This window comes from Vombatus ursinus, unplaced genomic scaffold (genome assembly GCF_900497805.2).
Source record: "Vombatus ursinus unplaced genomic scaffold, bare-nosed wombat genome assembly UNPS02014798.1, whole genome shotgun sequence".
Lineage (NCBI taxonomy): Eukaryota > Metazoa > Chordata > Mammalia > Diprotodontia > Vombatidae > Vombatus > Vombatus ursinus.
Window position 1 is genome coordinate 24,768,914 of NW_020954576.1, and position 21,619 is coordinate 24,790,532.

General features: G+C 42.2%; 1 protein-coding gene across 1 annotated transcript in view; it reads left to right on the plus strand.

Moving 5' to 3' along the window:
* The first annotated feature begins 3,426 nt into the window (after positions 1-3,426).
* Positions 3,427-21,619, plus strand: part of LOC114049733 (poly [ADP-ribose] polymerase 1-like) — a 47,402-nt gene continuing 29,209 nt past the window's right edge. Inside the window, exons 1-5 of the mRNA XM_027871120.1 lie at positions 3,427-3,644; positions 13,079-13,247; positions 15,487-15,605; positions 18,117-18,331; positions 20,731-20,827. Coding sequence (XP_027726921.1) covers positions 3,525-3,644; positions 13,079-13,247; positions 15,487-15,605; positions 18,117-18,331; positions 20,731-20,827 — 720 coding nt within the window. The 5' untranslated portion in view covers positions 3,427-3,524. The remainder of the gene's footprint in view (positions 3,645-13,078; positions 13,248-15,486; positions 15,606-18,116; positions 18,332-20,730; positions 20,828-21,619) is intronic.

Genomic DNA, 21,619 nt, shown 5'->3' on the forward strand with positions numbered 1-21,619 from the left:
AGTTTCAGGCTATAAAATAAACCCACATAAATCATCGGCATTTCTATATATTACCAACAAAGCCCAACAGCAAGAGATAGAAAGAGAAATTCCACTTAAAGTTACTGTAGACATTATAAAATATTTAGGAGTCTACCTACCAAAACAAACCCAGGAACTATATGAACACAATTACAAAACACTTTTCACACAAATAAAGTCAGATCTAAATAATTGGAAAAACATCAGTTGCTCATGGGTAGGCCAACCTAATACAATAAAAATGACAATTCTACGTAAGCTAATTTACTTATTCAACTCCATACCAATCAAACTACCAAATAATTATTTTATAGGGCTAGAAAAAATAATAACAAGATTCATTTGGAATAACGAAAGGTCCAGAATATCAAGGGAACTAATGAAAAGAAATTCAGGGAAGGTGGCCTAGCCATTCCAGATCTTAAATTGTATTCTAAAGCAGCAATCATCAAAACTACTTGATACTAGCTAAGAAATAGAGTGGTGGATCAGTGGAATAGGTTAGGTATGCAAGACACAGTAGTCAATGACTATAGTAATCTACTGTTTGATAAACCCAAAGACTCCAGCTTCTGGGATAAGAACTCACTCTTTCACAAAAACAGCTGGGAAAACTGGAAAAGAGTATGGCAGAAACTAGGAATAGACCGAAATCTCACACCATATACCAAAATAAAGTCAAAATGGGTTCATGATTTAGATATAAAGGCTGATACTATAAGCAAACTGGGAGAACAAGGAATACCTTACCTATCAGATTTATGGAGAACAGTAGAATTTATGACCAAACAGGAGAGGGAGAACAATATGAAATGCAAAATGGAAAATTTTGATTACATTAAATTGAAAAGTTTTTATACAAACAAAGCCAATGCAACCAAGATTAGAAGGAAAGTAGAAAATTGGGAAATAATTTTTACAATCAATGTCTCTGATAAGGGCCTCATTTCTAAAATATATAGAGAATTAAGTCAAACTTATAAGAATACAAGTCATTCTCCAATTGATAAATGGTCAAAGGATACGAACAATTCTCAGATGAAGAAATTGAAGCCATCTATAGTCATATGAAAAAATGCTCTAAATCACTATTGATTAGAGAAATGCAAATCAAAACAGCTCTGAGGTACCACATCACACCTATCAGATTAGCCAACATGACAAAACAGGAAAATGATAAATGTTGGAAAAGATGTGTGAAAATTGAAACACTAATGCATTGTTGGTGGAATTGTGAAATGATCCAACCATTTTGGAGAACAATTTAGAACTATGACCAAAGGGCTATAAGAATGTGTGTATAGCCTTTGACCCAGCAATATAGGGCTATATCTCAAAGAGATCATACAAATGGGAAAAGGACCTACATGTACAAAAATATTTATAGCAGCTCTCTCTGTAGTGGCAAAGAACTGGAAACTAAGAGGATGTCCATCAACTGGGGAATGGCTGAACAAGTTGTGGTATATGAATGTAACGGAATACTATTGTGCTATAAGAAATGATGAACAGGCAGACTTCAGAACAACCTGGAAAGACTTGCATGGACTGATGCTGAGTGAAGTGAGCAGAACGAGGAGAATGTTGTACACAGTAACAGCCACATTGTGCAATGACTAAAGTTGATAGATTTAACCTTTCTCAGCAATGCAAGGATCTAAGACATCTCCAATGGTTTCATGATGGAAAATGCTATCCACATCCAAAGAAAGAACTATGGAGTTTAAATGCAGATTGAAGCATACTATTTGCTCTTTTTTTTTCTTCTGTTTTGTTTTGTTTTCTCTTTCTTGTGGTTCCTCCTATTGGTTCTAATTCTTCCTTACAACATGACTAATGTGAAAGAAAATATGTTTAATAGGAATGTATATGTATAGCCTATATAAGATTGGGTGCTGTCTTGGGAAGGGTGGGGGGGGGATTTGAAACTCAGAAACTTATGGAAGTGATCGATAAAAATAAATTAATTTTTTAAAATCCCTCAAAAAAAAAAAAAAAGAATTGCATTCTCCCAGAGAGCCCTGTTTCTACACTCATTACTTTCTTTATAAAGGTGCTGGGAGGATTGTTTCAATGTAGGAGATGTAGGAATATGAGGAGACAGAAAGGAAAGTGTTTCCCATTTTTATCTTTTATCCTCTCTCTCTCTCACACACACACACACACACACACACACAGAGTGGGGGCGGCTGGAGCAGTGGAGATTGCAGGAAGGGCAACAAGCTGTTTTCCTAAGTATTCTTAGGGACAATTGCTGGGCTTCCAGGACTCTAGAAGAGGGAGGCTGATGGATTTAAGTGCCTCACTTAAATCCAATTCACGGTAGGGGCAAGACACCATCCTGTGAAGTCACTGGTCCTTTTCAGAAAAAGGACCCACAACAAACATTCAATTATTCAGCTCAATCCGCAAGCAGACCATCTTTTGTAGTTATCTGTGGAGGTCTTATCCTTTCTGGACTTAAAGTTTCAAGAGGCAAAGTCCAAGTATTTATGTAAACTTTGTCCTTCCCCTCCCTGGCCCAGGGAACTGGTCTGAACTTGTAGTAACATTTATTAATGAACATTAATGAATGTAGCCTACTACATTCAGGGACAGCTAAGTGGCTTAATGAATAGAGCTCCTTGTCCTCCTCCCCATGACTCCCTGGCTGCCTTCAAGTCCCAGCTAAAGCTTCACTTTCTACAAGATGCCTTCCTCCATCACCCTTTATTGATTTTCCCCTTTATTGATTATTTCCAATTTATCCTGCGTCTCTTTTGTCTGTACAAAGTTGTTTGCTTGTCGTCTCCCCAGTTAAACTGGAAATTCCTGCAGAGCCACATCTGTTCTTCGTTTTTCTTTTTATCTCTAGCGCTTAGCACACAGCAGGCACTTAATAAATGCTCCTGGACTCAACTCATTGATACAAGTCCTAGACCAGGGATGTTCCCCTTCTGATGGAGGTCGGCATCTCCTCTGCAGCTTGCAGCGCAGTTCCCTAGAGCTCTGAAAATGCAAGTGGCTCGCCCACGGTCACTCAGCTAGGTTTTTGCTTTTTGTTTTGTTTTTTTTTTTTCAGGCCAGCTCTCTCTGCAAAACCAGCTTTAGTCTGTGCTTAACAAAGGTCAATTGAGCAGAATCGCCCGGCCGCGTGGCGATGCTGAGTCTCCCCGCCAGGGGGCGCCTTACCATCTCCCGCCAGCTCCCGCCACACCCACACGAAGGGCACCTACCTCAAGGGAGGGGTTCCCCCCCCGCCCCGCGCCTCCACCTCCAAGCGCAGACATTAGCAATCTATCTCGAGAGAGCGGCACGGCGAGCGCGGGGCTCTCGGCGCTCGCTCCGGAGCGCACTCCCTGGGCCGCCTGCGGTGAGCGGGAGAAAAAGCAAGGCGCGCGAGAGCCGGAGGCGAGGCGGCACGCGGCGTGGGTGGGGACAAGGGGCTCCCCCTCCCGACACGCTCTTCCTGGCCACTGTTGCACGCGTCCCGAGAACAGAAAGAAGGAGAAGGAGGTGGGAGGATGGCGGAGCCGGCGGACAAGCCCTACCGGGCCGAGTACGCAAAGAGCGGGCGCGCCTCCTGCAAGAAATGCGGCGAGAGCATCGCCAAGGACTCGCTCCGCTTGGCCATCATGGTGCAGGTAGGAGGACGGGCCCGGGAAGCCGCTTGGATGGCGTCTCTGGCGGGGCCTGGGGGAAGCGAGCCGGAGTTCTGCGGGACCTCCCCTCCCCCCTCCTCCTTTCCCAGGAGGCTTCGAACCTGCGGCCCGGGGTGGGGGAGGGCGCCCTCGGCCTCGCACTCGACCCCCCCGCCGGGTTTTCGCGCCTCCCCCCCATTCCGCGCGGCCCGGCGGGTGGGCGGCGGTGGGCCGGGTTTGTATGCACTTGCCTGGCTCGGGATTGGGGCTGCTTTTCCCCAACCTATGGGAGGCTCCTAAACTTTTTCTCTGACCATTTCACAAACAACAACAACGATGATCTCAGGGTGCATCGGGCCAGTGCCAGGCCTAAGCCAGGAGCCCCCGGGAATGGGATAGACACCGGTGCCTCCCCGTGCCTGCAGAGGACGTGCCTTTTGCAGGGTTTTGCGGACCCTGCAAGCAAAGGTCGGGGTCCGTTAGGCGCCCTTGCGTGCTCGGCGCGCCGGGTGCTCCCGTTTCTGCTCCAGGGGGTTGGGTGCGGAGGCTGGCATGCCTCTGCCTGCTCCTGCGGGAGCCGCGGGGGGGCTTTTCCTCTGCCCCGGGCTCCCCGCACACCTCCCCCGCCCTCCCACCTCCTCGCCGTGGAGGAGCGGGTCCAGCTTTGAGCACCGTCCGTGGGATTCTGAAAGCCTCAGATAGGGAGGAGGGGGTAAAGGAAAAGAAAAAAAAAAAAGCTGAGTGGCCTAATTCTTTGTCCTTTAAAATTGTTCTCTGGAGAGCTCTGATTTTCCCACTGCCATATTCCTTGGGTTTGGGCTAGGGTTAGGCAAAGAGATGAGCAGCTATCTGCAAGGGGTGTTTTTTAAAATAATTCGTTTAATAAGTGTGCATAGTTTAATGCCGGGAAATTGCATTCTGCCTTGGCGTTTCGTGATGAATGACATAGCCCTGGACTTCAGAAATGCACAATGGGGATAGAATTTTTAAACCTTTACTATGACACACAGAGATGATGCCTTGGCCCCAGCTCTGCTCTGGAAATCAGTTGTAGAGGGGTAAGATTCCCATCAGAGAGCCCTGTTGGGCCATCGTTGTTATGTAGGGATCAATTCCAAAACAGGAAGACTTCTGGGATTGCACGGTATTGATATTTGATACTGGAAACATGACTTGCACAAGTTTTTCTAATAGAAAATAGAAGGGAGGGGATTGAATGGGTACCAGAAGGCCTTGAGTGCACACCCAGCTATCTCAGACTCATCTGGGAGGGTGAAGGAAACTCATTAAGTTTCACTTGTAAGTTATTGTTTCTTCAGTCTATTCCTGAGGCTGCCCCCAGCATTGAAAGTCAGTTAAGTGCCTCTGTTTCTCCCATCTCCTAATCCCTCTTTAGAGTTTGGATTGGGACCCTTGAACAGTTACTTATGAACAAAGAGCCCACCATCTTTCTCTAACTTTGGGTGATTTCAAAGTGCTGGGCTAGGTGTTGAAGTGGAGAGTGCCAGGCCTAGAGTCAGGAAGACTTAACCTTCCTGAGTTCAGATTTGGCTTCAAGACACTTACAACTGTGTCACCCTGGGCCCTGTTTGCCTTGCTTTCCTCATCTGTAAAATGAGCTAGAGAAGGAAATGGCTTCTTTGCCAAGAATACCCCAAAATGGGGTCATGAAAAGGAGGACACACTGAAAAATGAACAACAAAAGTGTTCTAAGAGGGAGAGGCTGGGATGCTAATTAAACAAACATCTCATAGAATTACTGGGACCTCCTAACCCTAGCCCTCAACTCTTCCCCTATCTATCTAAATCTTTACTACCCATCTGCTTCCTTGGAGCCATCCTCTATCACCAACCCTCATTCATTTATTTACCCTAGAAATGGTGCATCATCACCTATGACCTAAAATATACAACCCTGTATGCTCATTGGTTCATAGGTTTTAGCTTTATCTCTTAATTAGGCTGTTAAGATTTGTGGAATCTTATAGTGGTTACTGTAGGAAAAGTTCTGATGGCAGAGTCAGAAGACGGGGGTTCAAACCCGCCTCTGTTTGTGTGGCCTAAGGCAAGCCACTTAAAGCTGTAAAAAAGAAAGGATTGGACTGCTTGACCTCTGAGGTCCCCTCATCTTCTACTTCTAGAATCCTTAAAATCATTGATAAAACCTGGAAGGGACCTCAGAGGAAATATTAATGCTAGAGCACTGAGATTGGAGTAAAAAGATCCCAGGTCCGTACTGTTCTACGGCCTTTGTAGCCTTAGTCAATTTTAGATCTCAGCCTCAGTTTTGTTTTATGGAAAGGCATTACACTTAATAGATGATTTCTGGGGGCCTTTCTGGAGCTAAGGTTCCCTGATTCTAAGTAATCTGAACACTACCAATCTTAGAAAGGAAATATGTTCAAATGGAAAATCTTTCTGAAGAGTATTGGACAAAAAATATCTACAGATTATTAGGAAACTCGGGCAGAAAATTAATTCCCTGTTCATTAATGGGATAGTTTTAAAGGTATGGATAGGAAAATCATAGGATCATAAATTTAGAACTGATAGAGGATGTAGAATTCAACACTTTGATTTTACAAATGACAAAAGTGAGATCCACAGAAGTTGTGACTTGCCCAGGGTCACACAGTTGGTAGATTTCTGAGTCAGAATTTGAACCTAGGCTCCCAGCTCTCCAGTCTTGTGCCCCAGCCACTACAGTATGTGTAAATGCTCATGCAGTTACAGGTTCCATCTGATGCATAATAGAACCACCTTAGAGGTCATCTCATTTAACTCTCATTTTACAGTTGAGGAAATTGAAATAAAACTTTAAAACTCTCCCAAGATCACATAGGCAATAAGTAGGCAGAGAAAGCAGGCATTCTTCTGACACTAGATTTGGTGGTCCTTGCCTGCTTCTCAGGGAAATGAGCCTAGGTGCCAGGATTTATTTTTTATCTGTCCTTGGGATACAGCCTGACACTTTATCTAATGTTTTTTTCCTTTTTACTATAGACTTAACAAATATTGACATTTTCGTATGCAAAGAACAGAAAAAGAGGATTATGCAGGGCGACTCCATCTTTAGTTCAGTTTTAACTTTAAGCTCATGAACTAAATAAAAACCTAAAACTCATATGAAATCATGGGTCTGTCTTATATACAGCTTTAAATGTATCTCAGTTTAAGGAGGTAATATCAACATTGTCCTGCTTGGCCTTCTGAACTTCCTTCTTTTCTCTTATGTATTATTTATGTATATGTATTTGTGTGTTTCCTTGAAGCTCTTGGGTTTTGTTTTGTTTTTTTCCTCCTGTATCACTAGCTTCACTTAAATATAGTTGAGTAAAACAGATTGATACATTGGTTGAGTCTGAAACTGTCCCCCATTCTTCAGCTCTAGTCCATCACCCCTGTACCAAGAGGTGGAAAGCACAATTCATTTTCAGTCTTCTGGAGTTAGGATCAGTCGTTGAATTGATCAGTGTTCTTGTGTCTTTCAAAGTTGTTTTTCTTTTAGATTGTTGTATTCATTTGTATAAGTTCTGCCCCGTTCATGAAAATCTTTCTAGAATTCTTTGAATCCATTCCCTTTACAATGCAAAATATCTCTTAACATTCATATACCTAATTGTCCCAGTTGATGCAGCCACTTTTATTTCCAGTTCTTTGCTAGGCCGAGAAATGCTGCAATAAGCATTTATGTGTATATGGGTCCTTTCTCTTCCATTTTGACCTCTTTGAGCCTAGTAGTGGTACTCCTGGGTCAAAGGTTATTTAGAGTTTCATGACTTCTAGTGTAGTTACAAATTTGCTTTTCAGATGTTTGGACCAATTAGCCATTGGTGTACGTATCCTCCCACAGCCCCACCAACAATTGCTATTTTCTGTTTTTTGAGGTCTTTGCCAATCTGAAGGATGTGAGGTGGAACCTTGCTGTTTTTTAATTGTTTTTGTTGATGTCTTCTGATTCTTACATTATCATAGATATCCTTGGTATCCCCTCCCCCTCCCAGAGAGCCAGCCGATATAATAAATAGTATTTTAAAGGGGGTGGGGGGATCAACACAACTAAATTGGAAAAGTCTGAAAACTTGCACAACGTGTAACACCTGTAAACCTCCCACCTCTATGAAGGAATGGGTTGGGGTGTATCCTCTCATACCTCTTCAATTCGTGCTTTTAATCTTTGTAATTGTTATTTTCACATTTGATTTTTTTAATGTAGTTATTAATATTTATGTTATTGTAGTTATTGTATATATTTTCTTTGCTCTGCTTACTTCACTCTACATATGTTCACATAGATCTTTCTGTACTTCTCTGTTAATATCACTTCTTACCGCATAGTGATATTTCATTACATTCATGTATCACAGTTTATCCATTCTCCCAGTTGATGGGTATTCACTTCGTCTCCAATTCTTTGCTATCACAAAAAGTACTGCTATAAATATTTTGGTGTATATGGAGACTTTTTTTTTCTTATTGATGGCTTCCTTGAGGTATATAACCAGTAATGGAGTCTGTGTTTTAAAGAGTATGTACATTTTACTCACTTGCATGATTCCAAATTAAATGGCTATACTATTTCACTGCTCCACCAACAATACGTTAGTGTGCCTATCTATCCACAACTCCTCCAGCATTGACTATTGCCATTTTGGGGGTCATCTTTTCAGACTTTCAAGTTGTGAGGTTGTGAAGTCTAGAACTACACTAAAATTTGGAATGCACTATACTGAGAGCGTTGCATTTTTTTTTAATGATTTAGAGCATTCTTGCTTGTGGTTGTGAATATTTTGCAATTCTTCTTTTGAGAACTGTTTGTTCATAGCCTTTGACCACTTCATTTATCTATTGGGGAATGGTATTAGTTTTAAATATATTTATTAATAGCTCATATATCTTGGATACCAAACTCAAATCAGAGAAATTTGATACAAGGATTTCTTCCCGTGCTACCACTTCCCTTCTTATCCTTGATGCGTTAATGTTGGCTGTGCAGAACCTTTTCAGTTTCAAGTAATCAAAGTTATTTTATCTTTTGTAAAGAACCTTATGTTTATTAAATACCTGCTATATGTTAGGCACTGTAATAAACTTTACGTGCAGGTGTCCCACCTTAAGATTTAGAATTGCCTATAATAAATTGTTTTTGTGGCCCCATTTGGGGTCTTCTTGGCAAGGATACTGAAATGGTTTACCATTTCCTTCTCCAGCTTATTTTACAGATGTGGAAACTGAGGAAAACAGGGTTAAGTGACTTGCCCAGGATCTGAGTGTCTAAGGGTAGGTTTGAACTTGAGAAGATGAGTCTTCCTGACTTCAGGCCCAGCACTCTATCCATTGTGACACCAAGTTGTCACCTTCCCCCCTCCCCCAATATGGATTGGCCTTCCTAAATTTTCAGTGTGTAAATTTTAGAATATTATGGATGCCTAAAAAATACTGGCAAAAGAAATCATTCTTAATTTTTGCTCTAAGATGGAAGGATACCTTCCTGGGAGGAATACTTTATTTAGTGCCTTTCTGGAGACTTAGATTAAATGTATTGGGTGTGTGCCTTTGGGTCTTTCTGTTAGTTTACTGAGGTCTAAAGAAAAGGGCATTCATATTCAGCTCTTGGCCTCAGATGGCTTGTTTTACGTATGTGTAGAGCATTGTTCAGAAATTGTCCACCTGCTACCTGATACTGGAGGTACAATCTTTACCTGGAGGATGTAGGGAAGGGATGGCCCTTCTGAGGTCTCTTTTAGCCTATCTGGAGTGGGAAAGGATAAAATGGATCTGTTTATCACCTTTGGATTTCATTCATTCATTCCTTCATGTTTCCCCATGAACTCTACCCCACAGTCTGACTTTACCAGTTACATCCTTGCTTTAAGGGCAGTTTTCATGAGGAAGTTGCTACTACTGGTTGTACTCCATTTAGAAAACAAAAGCTAAGTGGTTCTGCCTTCCCAGATGGCTGCCTTCTATTGAATCTTCCTGTGTTTGTGACAAGGCAGGCTTTCCACTAAGTGAGTTGTTCCACTTAGCCAGTCAATAAATATTTAGTGAGCATCTGCTCTGGGACCAGCATTATGTTCTACCCTTGTGCATGAGATAACTGAGGCACCAGATGATGCCCCAAGACCAAAATAAGCACTCAACCATCCCCAAGTTTCTATTTGGTTGCTTTGCCACTGAGCCGATACATTCTACTTTGCATGAGATTAGTGTTCAGAGTGGTGTTTGGGTTTCAAGCAAGGTTCTCATGCTAGAAACTCCTGGTGTGAGCTTTCTTAAGTCCTTTCTTTTGAAAGAAGCAGGGTTATATGTTTGCAATAAAGCAGAAAAATAAGCTTATGTTTGAGTTGATATACTCAGAGATTTATAAAGACGCAGGGGAGGTGGGGGTGTTGCTGTCTTTTCTCATAAAATCAGGTGGCAAATTTGAATGTAAACGCACGGATCCATTTTTAGAAATGTCACAGGGTCGCTCTCTTCACATAAAATCAGGTGGTAGATTTGAATGGAAAATCGTGATTCCATTTTTAGAAATGTCACCTTGTCTGGGGGTATGTGTGTGTGTACACATACATGTGTGCATAAGGTGTCCCAAAGGCCTAGCTTAGAATTACACTATACTGAGAGCAGTGTATTCCTTTTTTCCTTCTCTCACCTATTCCCATGTAAATATCTCAACTTGAAATATCTGTTGAAGTTGAAATGAAAGTCTAACCCCTGTTTTTAAACTTCATTGTCCTATAAATCTAGGTCACTTAGAATTCATTGCTTTGATGCCTTTTTCTTCAAGGTCCTTTTTTCTCCTTTAAATTTCTGACAGTAAATGCATCAAGATAGAAGGCCACTCATAAAGCACTTGTCTCACCAAAAGAATGCCTCCTAAAGTAGTTCTTTTTTTCATTAAAGAGAATTAAAAATAAATTTTGTTTGAAAATTTTTGCTTGAGAAAACTAGACATTGAGTCTTGAAAATCACAAGATTTACTAGCCCTGCCACTGTGACTTTAGGCAAATCACTTATCTTCAGAGACCACAGGTTTCTTATCTCAGATGCCACTTTTTCTTCTAGCCCCACATGATGTCTCTTCCTGCTTTAAATATATCATTCAAATCTGTCTTCCCATTTTAGTGATGAAGAAACTTAAGTTTGGAAGATATGAATGGATTTGCTCTCCCTTACACATCTATTTAGTAGCAGAATTAAGTCCAGATCCTACATTTCATGGTATGGCCTTGCATCAGACTGACTTTCAGGGGTGGAGACCCTGCGGCCTAAGGCCACACGTGACCTTCTAGGTCCTCGGTTGCAGCCTTTTGATTGAGTCCAAGTTTTACAGAACAAATCCTTTTATTAAGAGGATTTGTTCTGTGAAGTTTGGACTCAGTTGTTCAGTCAAAGGGCCGCACTTGAAGACCTGGAGGGTCCTTAGGACTATTTTATGTATTTTCAAATATCATCCAAATTCTCCTGCTCAGTCTGGTTACTTCTCCAAATACAAATACTAATGCTGTTTATACTCAGCATTAGCATTTTTTTAGTGTTATATAAACCCATGCTTGGGAGCACATAATCTGAGTATGAGTGTGAAAGAGGAAAATATTTGAAAGAAGGTGAAGTGACAGAGAGTCCAAGCCAACTATGAGTGGACTATTCATATTTAGAATTTCAATTTTGGTGATCAGCAAGAGCTGACTTTTCATTCCTACTCCTAATTTTCAAATACTTCTTGCTCTTTATGAATGATTCTCATTTTCTAATGTCTCATTCTTTCCTGAGCTTTGATAGAAATTTGCTAAATATTTAGAAAATTAACTTAACTCTTTCTGACCAGCATATTTTCCTGCCTTGCTTACCATCTATTACTTCCATTATGAATTTTTAACTACAAAAAGCATGTGTAGACACCCCCCCCCACCCCCCTTTGGCTTCAGGACTATGAGGTAGACTCTTTGACTCCTTGCCTGAGAATCCTATCGTTTCTAACCCCATGGACCAGTTGTTAATGTTTATTTCCCAATAGACTACAAGTGAATTCTATTACATGTGACATGGCATACACTGGATCAGATCAGTATGGTGTAATGGAAAGGATGCTGGCATCAGAAGATCTGGGTTCAAATCCCAGGTCTGCCAATTTACTGCTTGGGTGACTTTGGTTTCTTACCTCTAAAATGGTGGAGTGGGAATCTGTGGCCTTCTAGATCCTTAAGTTCGGCCTTTTAACTTTTGTTCTGTAAAACTTGGATTCCATCAAAAGGTTTAAGGATCTAGAAGGCCACAGGTTCCCCACCCCTGGACTTAGACAACCTGTCAGTTCCCCTTCAACCCTGCATCTATGATTCCTGTGTCTCCACATATAACTACATGGGTCAAAGCCTGAGTTAACATGATTGGTCTCTAAAATGGTATCTTCCTCTCTTCTCTAGTACCAGCATTATAAAGCAGTAGATTGTTATTCACATTGAATAATGTGAGGGAAGTGGTCAGCTTCCAGATTAGTCTCAGGAAGTAAAATTCTCATTTGGGGTTCTAAGAACTTTTCGTTCACTTTCCAGCTTCCACGAGGGGAAAGTAGAATATAAAAGTGGTTGTTCCCGTTTGAATAATGGAAGTACAGAATATCTACTGTGTTGTTTAGCTCCTTGAGATTGCTCGGAAGCTCCCCATTCAGTGCAGAATTGGGATCCATAGACCCCCAAGGAGTCTGTGGATAGGTTTCAGAGTTAATGAACTTGGATAGGGGGAAAAATTACATTTATCTGAATATATTTAATTTCTTTTATAATCTTACGCATTCTGTTCTGCTGTAACGTGATGGATAAATTCTTTAAAATTGCACAATAAAAACCTTGGGTTTATGGGGGAAATGGAATTAGGAACACAATACTCAAAAATGTCAGTGATACGTTTAAAAAAAAGATAACCTAATAAAAATGGTAGCACAGTTTTATACGTGTCAAATAGTTAAGAAATACATAAATAATAAAATAGTGATATCTCCAGTCTTGGCAAAGTAAGAGTTACTGAAACTCCCAGAAGGTGGGGTGCCATGCAGGAGGCTAAGAAGGTTTGTGGAAGCAGATGTCGGAAAGATTGAATCTTGTGAGTTACTGTGAAGTGGTGCAATTTTCTGTCTTTTCACCCATGGAATCTCACACAGGCAAATACAGAATCTATGGTATACTCAGATTGCTCCTTCATTTATCATCTGGGTATATTTGGAACAAATCTACACATTAAAAACAAGTGTTACAGCAGAATTGACTGAGTTTTACTTTATACCTTTAAAAAAAAGGTTCTAAGAAGGGGTTCATAGGCTTTGCTATACTGCTGTAGGGGTCCATGACACAAAAAGAGGGTGAGAACCCTTGATCTAGACATTATGTGAAATCCATACCCATGTTAACCATTCATCTGTAATTCTGCTTTCTTCTCAGTCACCCATGTTTGACGGGAAGGTCCCAAACTGGCATCACTATGCATGCTTCTGGAAGCGTGGGCTCGTCATCTCTCAGGCTGAGCTTGAAGTAGATGGGTTCTTGGAGCTGCGATGGGATGACCAGCAGAAAATTAAGAAGACCATCGAAGCTGGAGGGCTGACGGGAGGTCTGTGGAGCTGATAATGTTGTGTATTGACACTCTAGGGCAGTGTTCCTTGGGTACCCCCACCATTGGCCTTAAATTTTTTGTGTCAAAGAGAAAGTGGAGCAGCTAGAACCAGAAAGACAGGAGCATCAAAAGCAGGTTGATCGTTAAGTGCCAACTTGGGGTGAGCTGTACTGCAAAAGTAAAATGACATCTGCCCCCCAGGAACTTGGATTGTATCAGTGGGAGGCATCGTGTATAATACAAGGTCATTTGAGAAGAGAACTAACACCTGGGGGAGGAGGGAGATTCAGGGAAGCTGGGGCCTCTGAGCCTTAGAGGTAAGGAAGGTAATGCATGGGAACAGCCTATGGAAAACCACAGTGACACAAGATGACAGGTTGTTATGGTAAGGTAACAGCTCATAAGCTAGAGTGTAGAAAGGGGAGGAATATGAAATATTTGGAAGGCAGGGAGTGGATAGATTTTAGAGGGCCTAAAATGCCAGATGGAGTAGTTTGGATTGGGTCCTAAAAGCAGTAGGGAGCTATTGAAGATTTTTGAGCAGGGGAGTGACCTGTCCATCAAGACTGGAAAGCAAACAGCAGGTCCATATAGGTGAGTGTGTGTGGTTTGTCCTCATCAAAGACTTGAGATTTTTACTAGGGACTCGAGACTCCTCATTCATTAATAATCCATGTAAGAAAAGAAGTGGGCGGGATGCTGAAAGATACTCAGTGAGGGTGTCTGCAGTGGGACATGCTAACTTGGGGAATGTGTGAGATCTTAGATGCTGTCCCCTTGTATTCTTGGTGCATGACCAACAGAGCTTCAAGGGAGATCACAGCGTGCCACATGGGGTTCTTCTTTATCACTCCTGTCCAAAGCAGACACAGTGTAAATTGGTGGTAGTGGTGTTACAGAGCCCGTCATTGTGGGGGAATGAACTGTCCCGTGTAAGTGAATTCCTCCCTCACTTACCAAATGAAATTTATAGCTCTTTAAGTGCCAAAACTTTTTTTTAAAAAATTTTTAACTGATTTTCAAAGAAGTCTTTCTAAAATGGCTTACCCATTCTCTTCCCTTTATTAAACTAAAGATACTGAACGTAATTGGCCTTGTCTTGAAGACTTAAGGTCCTCCCTGTGAATGTTTGTGATGGTATGTGCAGACTGTGATCTGGGCAGCAGCAGCATCCAGGGAGCCTGATGATATGCATTGGACACTCAGCATCTCAGCTAATTAGTTTCAAATCACTTTTGCCTTCTTGGGTCTGACTTTTACAGATTTTCTTCTTTTTCCTTCTGTGCTCTCAGGTAGGACTTTTTTTTTTAACTTTGAATTATATCTTTTATTTTCAATTATTAAGCTTCTACTTTTTTCTCCCCCTCTATCAGCTCTGTCGGGATTCTTCACCATTGGTCATGGGGAGTCATTGGTTGATCAGTGCATTGATCAGAGTTCTTACATCTTTCAAAAGTGTTTGTTTCTACAGTATTATTATAGTATAAATTGTTCTCTTCTGTTCACTTTACTCTGCATCAGTTCAGGCATGTCCTTGAAGGTTACTCTGATACCAAGTCTTTCATCATTTCTTGCACCACACCATTACATTTATATGGCACTTTAAGGTTTACAAAGCATTTTATAAATATTACCTCATTTTATCCTCACAACAATCCTGGGAATCAGGGGCTTTTGTTATCCCCATTTTACAGGTGAGGCAACTGAGGCATAAAATGGTTAAGGGACTTGCCCAGGGTCACACAGCTACAAAGGATCTGAGACAGGATTGACTCCTGTCTTACTGACTCCTAAGTCAAATACTCCATAATTTTTTAGCCATTTCCAAATTTATGGACACTTCACCCTCCACTCCAGATTACTAGTCTTTTTTTTTTCCTCCCTCCAGTTGCTAGTTCTTTTGACTCAATAAGAAGAACTGCCATAAATATTTTTGTACATAAGCGTCCTTTTCCTCTTGGATCCAGGCCTAGTCATGGTAGCACTGGGTCAAAAGGAATGCAGTGCCCAGCAACTTTTTGGTCAGGAAGAACTTCTTGTAGTTGTCCATGTGTCTCATATCCCTACCCACTTTTCTAATTCTACTTATTCTGGGAGCTTCTCATACCTTAAACACAGCTAGTAAGTCTCTAGGGCAGGATTGGAACTTGGGTTTTCCTAAGTGCAAATCCAGCATTCTCTCCCCCTGGAGAAGCCACAAAGCTAAGATGGGCATTGTTCTGTGTTTCTTGCCTAGGCAAAGGCGGGAGTCAAGACGGAGGTGGAAAGGGAGAGAAAACCCTAATCAACTTTGCAGTTGAGTACGCCAAATCCAATAGGAGCGCTTGCAAAGGGTGTCAGCAGAAAATAGAAAAGGTAAGAGCGTTGGCAGCCAGGTGGCAAGGGGGGCTGTAGTATGGCCTCAGTGGACCATGAAGCCCTCCCCAGTTAGCACAGCGGGCCCTCCCTCGTACAGTCATTGAGAGGGTCAAATGAGACAAGGTTTATGTAAAGTGTCTTGTAAAACCTAAAATGCTCTATAAATGTCAGTTATTATCCCCATTTTACAGATAAAGAAACAGGCTCAGAAAAACCAACAGCCAGTAAGTACCTGATGTGGGACTTTAACTCGGGTCCTCTAACTCCAAGTTCGGTGCCTTTCCCAGTACTTGGAAATCGAGACTTTATTAATCTAGATTAGTGTGGAGGCTGGGCGGTCAGAGATTGAAACTGGTTGGGTGGATTCAGGCTTTGTTTCAGGATGGTGTGCATCCCAATCTGGTCCAGTGACGGTGCACTCAGCTTTAGAAGAGCCGGCCAGATGCAGAGCAGATGGCACAGGGTCCAGTGGGGAGGTAGCAGGCCTTCCCTGATGGTGGTGCAACTAAGGCGATGAGATCCTGTCTTCAGTCTGAGTCTCATCATAAATCTAGGGGAGAAGCTGTCTGTGGAGAGGAACTGATGGCATTTTATGCCAGGGGCCTAGTTCAAACTCTTTCTCTGCTGCTTAGCACTGGTGTGCTTTGGGGCAAGTCACTTAATGTCTTAATTTCACCCATGAAAAATAAGAAATGATTAAGGTTTGTTTTCAGCTCTCCTCCAACCACCAGGAACTCACTGAGTATAAAATGTAATGTCTCTCTTAGGATCTGGGGGGAGTGGGGGTTGGAATGCAAAGGCAGCCAGGTGGCTCAGTGGGTAGAGCTCCTGACCTGGGGTCAGAAAGACCTGAATTCAAATGCCACCTCAGGCCCTTATCAGCAGTTTTGACTGAACAAGTCACTTCACCTTGGTCGGCCTCAAGAGGATCAAATTAATTGTAGAAAAAGTGCCTTGCAAACCTTGCAAAACAGAGTGCTAGATCAATGTGAGCTATCACTGTTCACTTTGCTGAGCCACGGTTTCCTCATCTCTAAAATGGGGGGTGCACTACTTAGACCTACTAAGTCTTTTATGGGGAAAGTGCATCATAAGTATAGAATGCGTACAAGTGTGAACTTTGGCTACCTTCTAGGGCAGGCCTCTGGTCCTCTACTCTGTTCTAGGGTCTTTTCTCTCAGAGCAAAGACATTTCACTTGTTAAAATACATTTCACATGTTCTTGTGATCAAGAAAAGAATCAGGTGTTAAACACTTTTGTTCCCATTTCCAAATGCCTACCACTCCATCTACTTGGCTCTCAATAATAACTGTCTCTAACAGAATGAGAAGGAGCTCTGTCGGTCACCTGGGCTTCTCTATGCAGGCACAAGGAGATGACTGAAACTTCTGGAGATGGTCTCACCCTCCTCCCCATCACAGAAATGCCTTCTATCCCATCCCATTTAAAGAAGAAAAAACCTTGTAATGCAAACAAATTCCCTCATTTTTCATGTCGAGGCTTGTATGTCTCATTCTGCATCTTGAGTCCTTCACCTCTGGCAGGAGATGGGTGGCATTCTTCATCGTCATTCCTTTGAAATCATAGTGGTTCCTGTAAGGATGTTGAGACTTTCTATGTCTTGAGACATCTATGAAGCATTTCGATAAACCCGAAAATGTATGTAAATGTTAAGTGTTCATCATTATTCTGAAATTAAATACTCTCTGAGAATTGAAGTGCTCTGGGTCCCAGGACTAGCTACAGTGAACCCTAGTGTGTTAATCCTGGGACCTATGGAAATAGCAGTTGGCCTCTCAGAGTAGTTGTGAGACTGAAATTGCTTTTTGGGGGGGGGGGGTGTTTGTTTTGTTTTACTAGGCAGTGGAGTTAAGTGATTTGCCCAGGGTTGCACAGCTAGTAAGTGTCAAGTGCCTGAGGTTCAAATTTGAAGTCGGGTCCTCCTGACTCCAGGGCCAATGCTGTATCCACTGTGCATCTAGTTGCCCTTTTTTTATGAGACTCAAATTGAATAAAAGCACTTTATCAGCTTTGAGATCTGGATAAATGTTAGTTATTAGCATTCAACCCAGAGGTGGCCCTGGTGAAATAGACAGATAGCTGGCTTCCGTGAGGTTTCACCTGGGTTCAATTGCTGCCTCTGAGAGACACGTACTCATTGTATGACCCTGAGATTTTTACTTATTTTGTTAAACATTTCCTAATTACATTTTAATATAGTAATTATTACTATATTAATATTAGTGTATATATGAATATACACTAATATAATAGTATAATATAATAATATATTAATATTAGTAATGTTAAAATATTACATTTAATATAGTTAATATAGCATCCTGGATGGTTTTGCAGCTGCAAGCAAGTTTGACCTCTCTGGTTTAGATGACATCCAAGGCCCTTTGCCGGCTCTGAACCGGAATCTTAAGTCAATTTATCCCAAGAGTTATTAGGGAAGGAATGAGATTCATCGAATATCTCCCACTTCTGGTTTTCCTTCACAGGGTCAGGTACGGTTGTCCAAGAAAATGATTGATCCAGAGAAGCCACAGCTGGGGATGATTGACCGGTGGTACCACCCGGATTGCTTCGTCAAATGCCGAGATGAACTGGGATTCCTGCCTCAGTACAGTGCTAGCCAGTTCAAAGGATTCAGTATCCTGCAGCCAGAAGACAAAGAAACCCTCAAGAAACAGCTCCCAGCGGTCAAGACTGAGGGGTGGGTGAGGGAAGGGCACTGGAGAGCTGTAGTCATTACAACAGCTCTGTGCTGTGGAGTGTAGATGGAGGCCTGAGTTGGTGAGGCCTGGCTTTAAAGTCCAGAAAGTCAGGAGCAGAGCCAGAGGAGAATGAAGTCATGCAAAGCATAATGTGAAGAGTATTCCTTCTTCCTTTTTTTCCCATCTTGTATAGTAAGTGCACTTTAAATGTACTTCAGGAGCTTTTAACAAGCATCCGATCAATCCACAAACATTTAATTGGGTGATTCCTATGTGTTAGGCCCACTGCTAGGCCTGACATAGGCCCAAGAGACAGGAGGGGTTGTGTCATGTGTGAGGAACGGCAAAAGAGCCAGTTTGGCTGGACCCCAGTAGACATAATGAGAGGTGTGATAGCTGATAAAACTGGAAAGGTAGGATGAGGCTACCTTATGAAGGACTTTAAATGCCAAACAGACGAATTTATGTTCAATCCCAGAGGCAGTGGTAGCCACTGGGGTTTATTGAGCCCAGTGCACGTTGTGGCTGTGTGGAGGGTGGAATTGGTGCGGAGAGAGAATCAAGGTAGGGAGACCCATTGCGGGGTTGTTGGAGTAGTCCAGGCAAGAGCTGATGAGGGCTTGAATTTGGGGTAGTGGTCATGTAAGTAGGGAGAAGAGGGCTCACAAAAGAGATGTCCTGGAGAGAGAAATGTCAAGATGGGGCCTTAATTGAATATATAGATGAGGGGGAGTAAGTACTTGAAAATGATCCTGAAGTTATTCACTTGGGTAACTGGAAGGATGATAATACCCCTACAGAAATAAGGAGGTTCAGAAGAAATAGGTTTTTGCAAAACCATGCACTTCATTCACTAAACATTTTTTTTGAGTACCTCCTATGTAAGGGATTGTGCAAGCCAGCCACTTGTGCTACAGGTAGAGATACCCAGTCACAGATCCTGCTTTCAAGAAGCTTGATCCGTAATAGGGAGAGAAGACACAGGCACAAATAACTGAAACAAAGAAGGATAGAACACGTACTTAACTGACGTACTGTCCAGTGAGCTTACTGGAAAGAAGTCTAAACTGGTAAGAGTGGCAATGGTTTCCTTGCCAGGACAAAGAAGACTCCTGGCTGTGCTCTAGCATTGTGCTAGGACTATATTATAATAGATTATCTCTGTCCATGTTTCCACCTACTGAATTCAACAGGGTGGGGGAAAGTGTACCCCAGACTGGGAGACAAAACCTGGATTCTGGCCTCTGCTTTACCACTAACCAGCCATCATTCTCCCTTCTCCCGTTTCCACAAATGTCATAAGAAAAGGGAGCTTCTGTCTGCCTTCAGGGGGTGATGGATTTAAAGGGCAAAACTGACTTTCTTAATCTATGCAGAGCATAACCATAGAATGAAATTTGTGTAACATAAAATCAGACACGGAACAGCATAAATCCTCCAGGCATCACCACTTCTTTACAAAGGAGCCTCGGTGTGTAGAAGTTTTTTAACATGTTTGTAATACGGCATAAATGTGGAATTGATGTGATTTCGGCCTCTGCGGCTCCTGATTATGCTGTTGGTGTCGCTGATGTCCCTTAGGAATAGATGATAAAGTCATGCTGGTGTGATTTCCATCCCTCACTTTCTTTCTATGTTTTACACATAGATGTAGACCTGGAAGGAACCTTAGAGATCCTTTTCTCCCACCCTCCCTATTTTGTGGATGAGGCATCCGAAGCAAAAAGATGAGAAATAGTCGGCTGGCTGCCTGGCACTCAGTGCTCTTTCTTGGTCATCAACTTCTTAGTAGCTTCATTTTACTCACCATGCATGATACCCCTGATACAGGACTGCATTCTTGTGTCTGGGTGTTCTGTGGCTTGAGCTTCCTGTTTTCTCTATTGCTTTATGCAAATTCTGGCTTTCTCCTCTGGGCATCTGAGAATACTAAAAGAAAATGTATCTATATTTTAATTTAGAAGTTGGTCTTGGCAAGGAAGGATGGTATTAAACATAGCAAACATTTATATAGGACTTCATTACACATGGTTTGAATCCTCGCAACAGCCTTTTAGAGAAGTACTACAAGTGTTATTCCCCTTTTTTGTAAGGAAACTAGGGCTGAGAGGTTAAGTGATATGCCCCTGTCTGTTGCCTGACGGGAGACTTGAACTCAGGTCTTTCAAACTCCAGTACACTCTTCACTAACTAAAAACCACCCCCACACCCCTAGTAGAAACCAAAAATTGCCCAGATGTCATGTGGAACAAGTTACGGGCCACTGCAATCGTGTGAGTTGGCATTTGATGTTCTGTTTTTGGCTTTTCCTCCCATGGGCCTGTATCCCTTTCAGAAAGGAAAGGGAATGCTGTGGTTTGGGGGAGGTCCTCCTCTCATGTGCTCATGTCTCTTTCAGGAAGAGGAAAGGAGACGAGGTAGATGGAGATGATGTAGCCAAGAAGAAGGCCAAGAAAGAAAAGGACAAAGAGACGAAGCAGGAGAAACTCTTCAAGGTTAGCGCGTTTTATTTAATCCATGGCTCCTTCCTTTCCTCTCCCCAAAGTGTAAGTGGCAGTTTTCAATCTGATCCTCCTCTTTTTAAGAAAGCCTTCCCAGGAGAAGCAAAGCCCCTTTCCTTAACCTAGACCTGTCCCACTAGTGAGCCAGACACACTTCTGCTGTGGGCATGTGTCTGTTAAGAACAAGACTTGGAGAAGGGGTGCTTCTCAACAGGCATGGAGTGGTTCCATGTCTTCCACAGTCTGGCTTGTGTCTGTCTGCCTGTCCACCCACATGGGAGGTGAGCTTCACGTAAGGGCCTCTCAAAGGGAGACGTTTGAGGAGGTAGACAAATTGGGAGCTGCAAAAGAAGGCTAATCATTGTTATTGACCAGAACCAGCCTCCCCGGTTGTGTTTTTAATTCTCTGTCTGTCGAACCATGTAGCGTCAGTAGCTTTTTGGATAATGGTGATTTCATCTGTGTCCCCAGGGTTACACAGCTGGGTACCACTGATTTATAGGAATCACAATTTCGAGGCTGTCTTGGAGCAATATTTACATTTTCTTATAGAAAATTCTCAGAATTGGGAGGGTTAAGTGAGGTTTGAGTAGAAACTAGTAAGATAGACAAGCTTCTTAGGGACCTAAGGTGGCTTCATGGGCATACTGTTGGGGAAGTTGAGAGGGAAGTAGGAAAGCCTTCTTATAATAATAACAATTTATATTTTTATAATGTGCCAAACTTCTCAAAGCTCTGCTTGTAGAATGGGATGGAGAAATATTTAAGTCTTACTGTTTTCTAAGG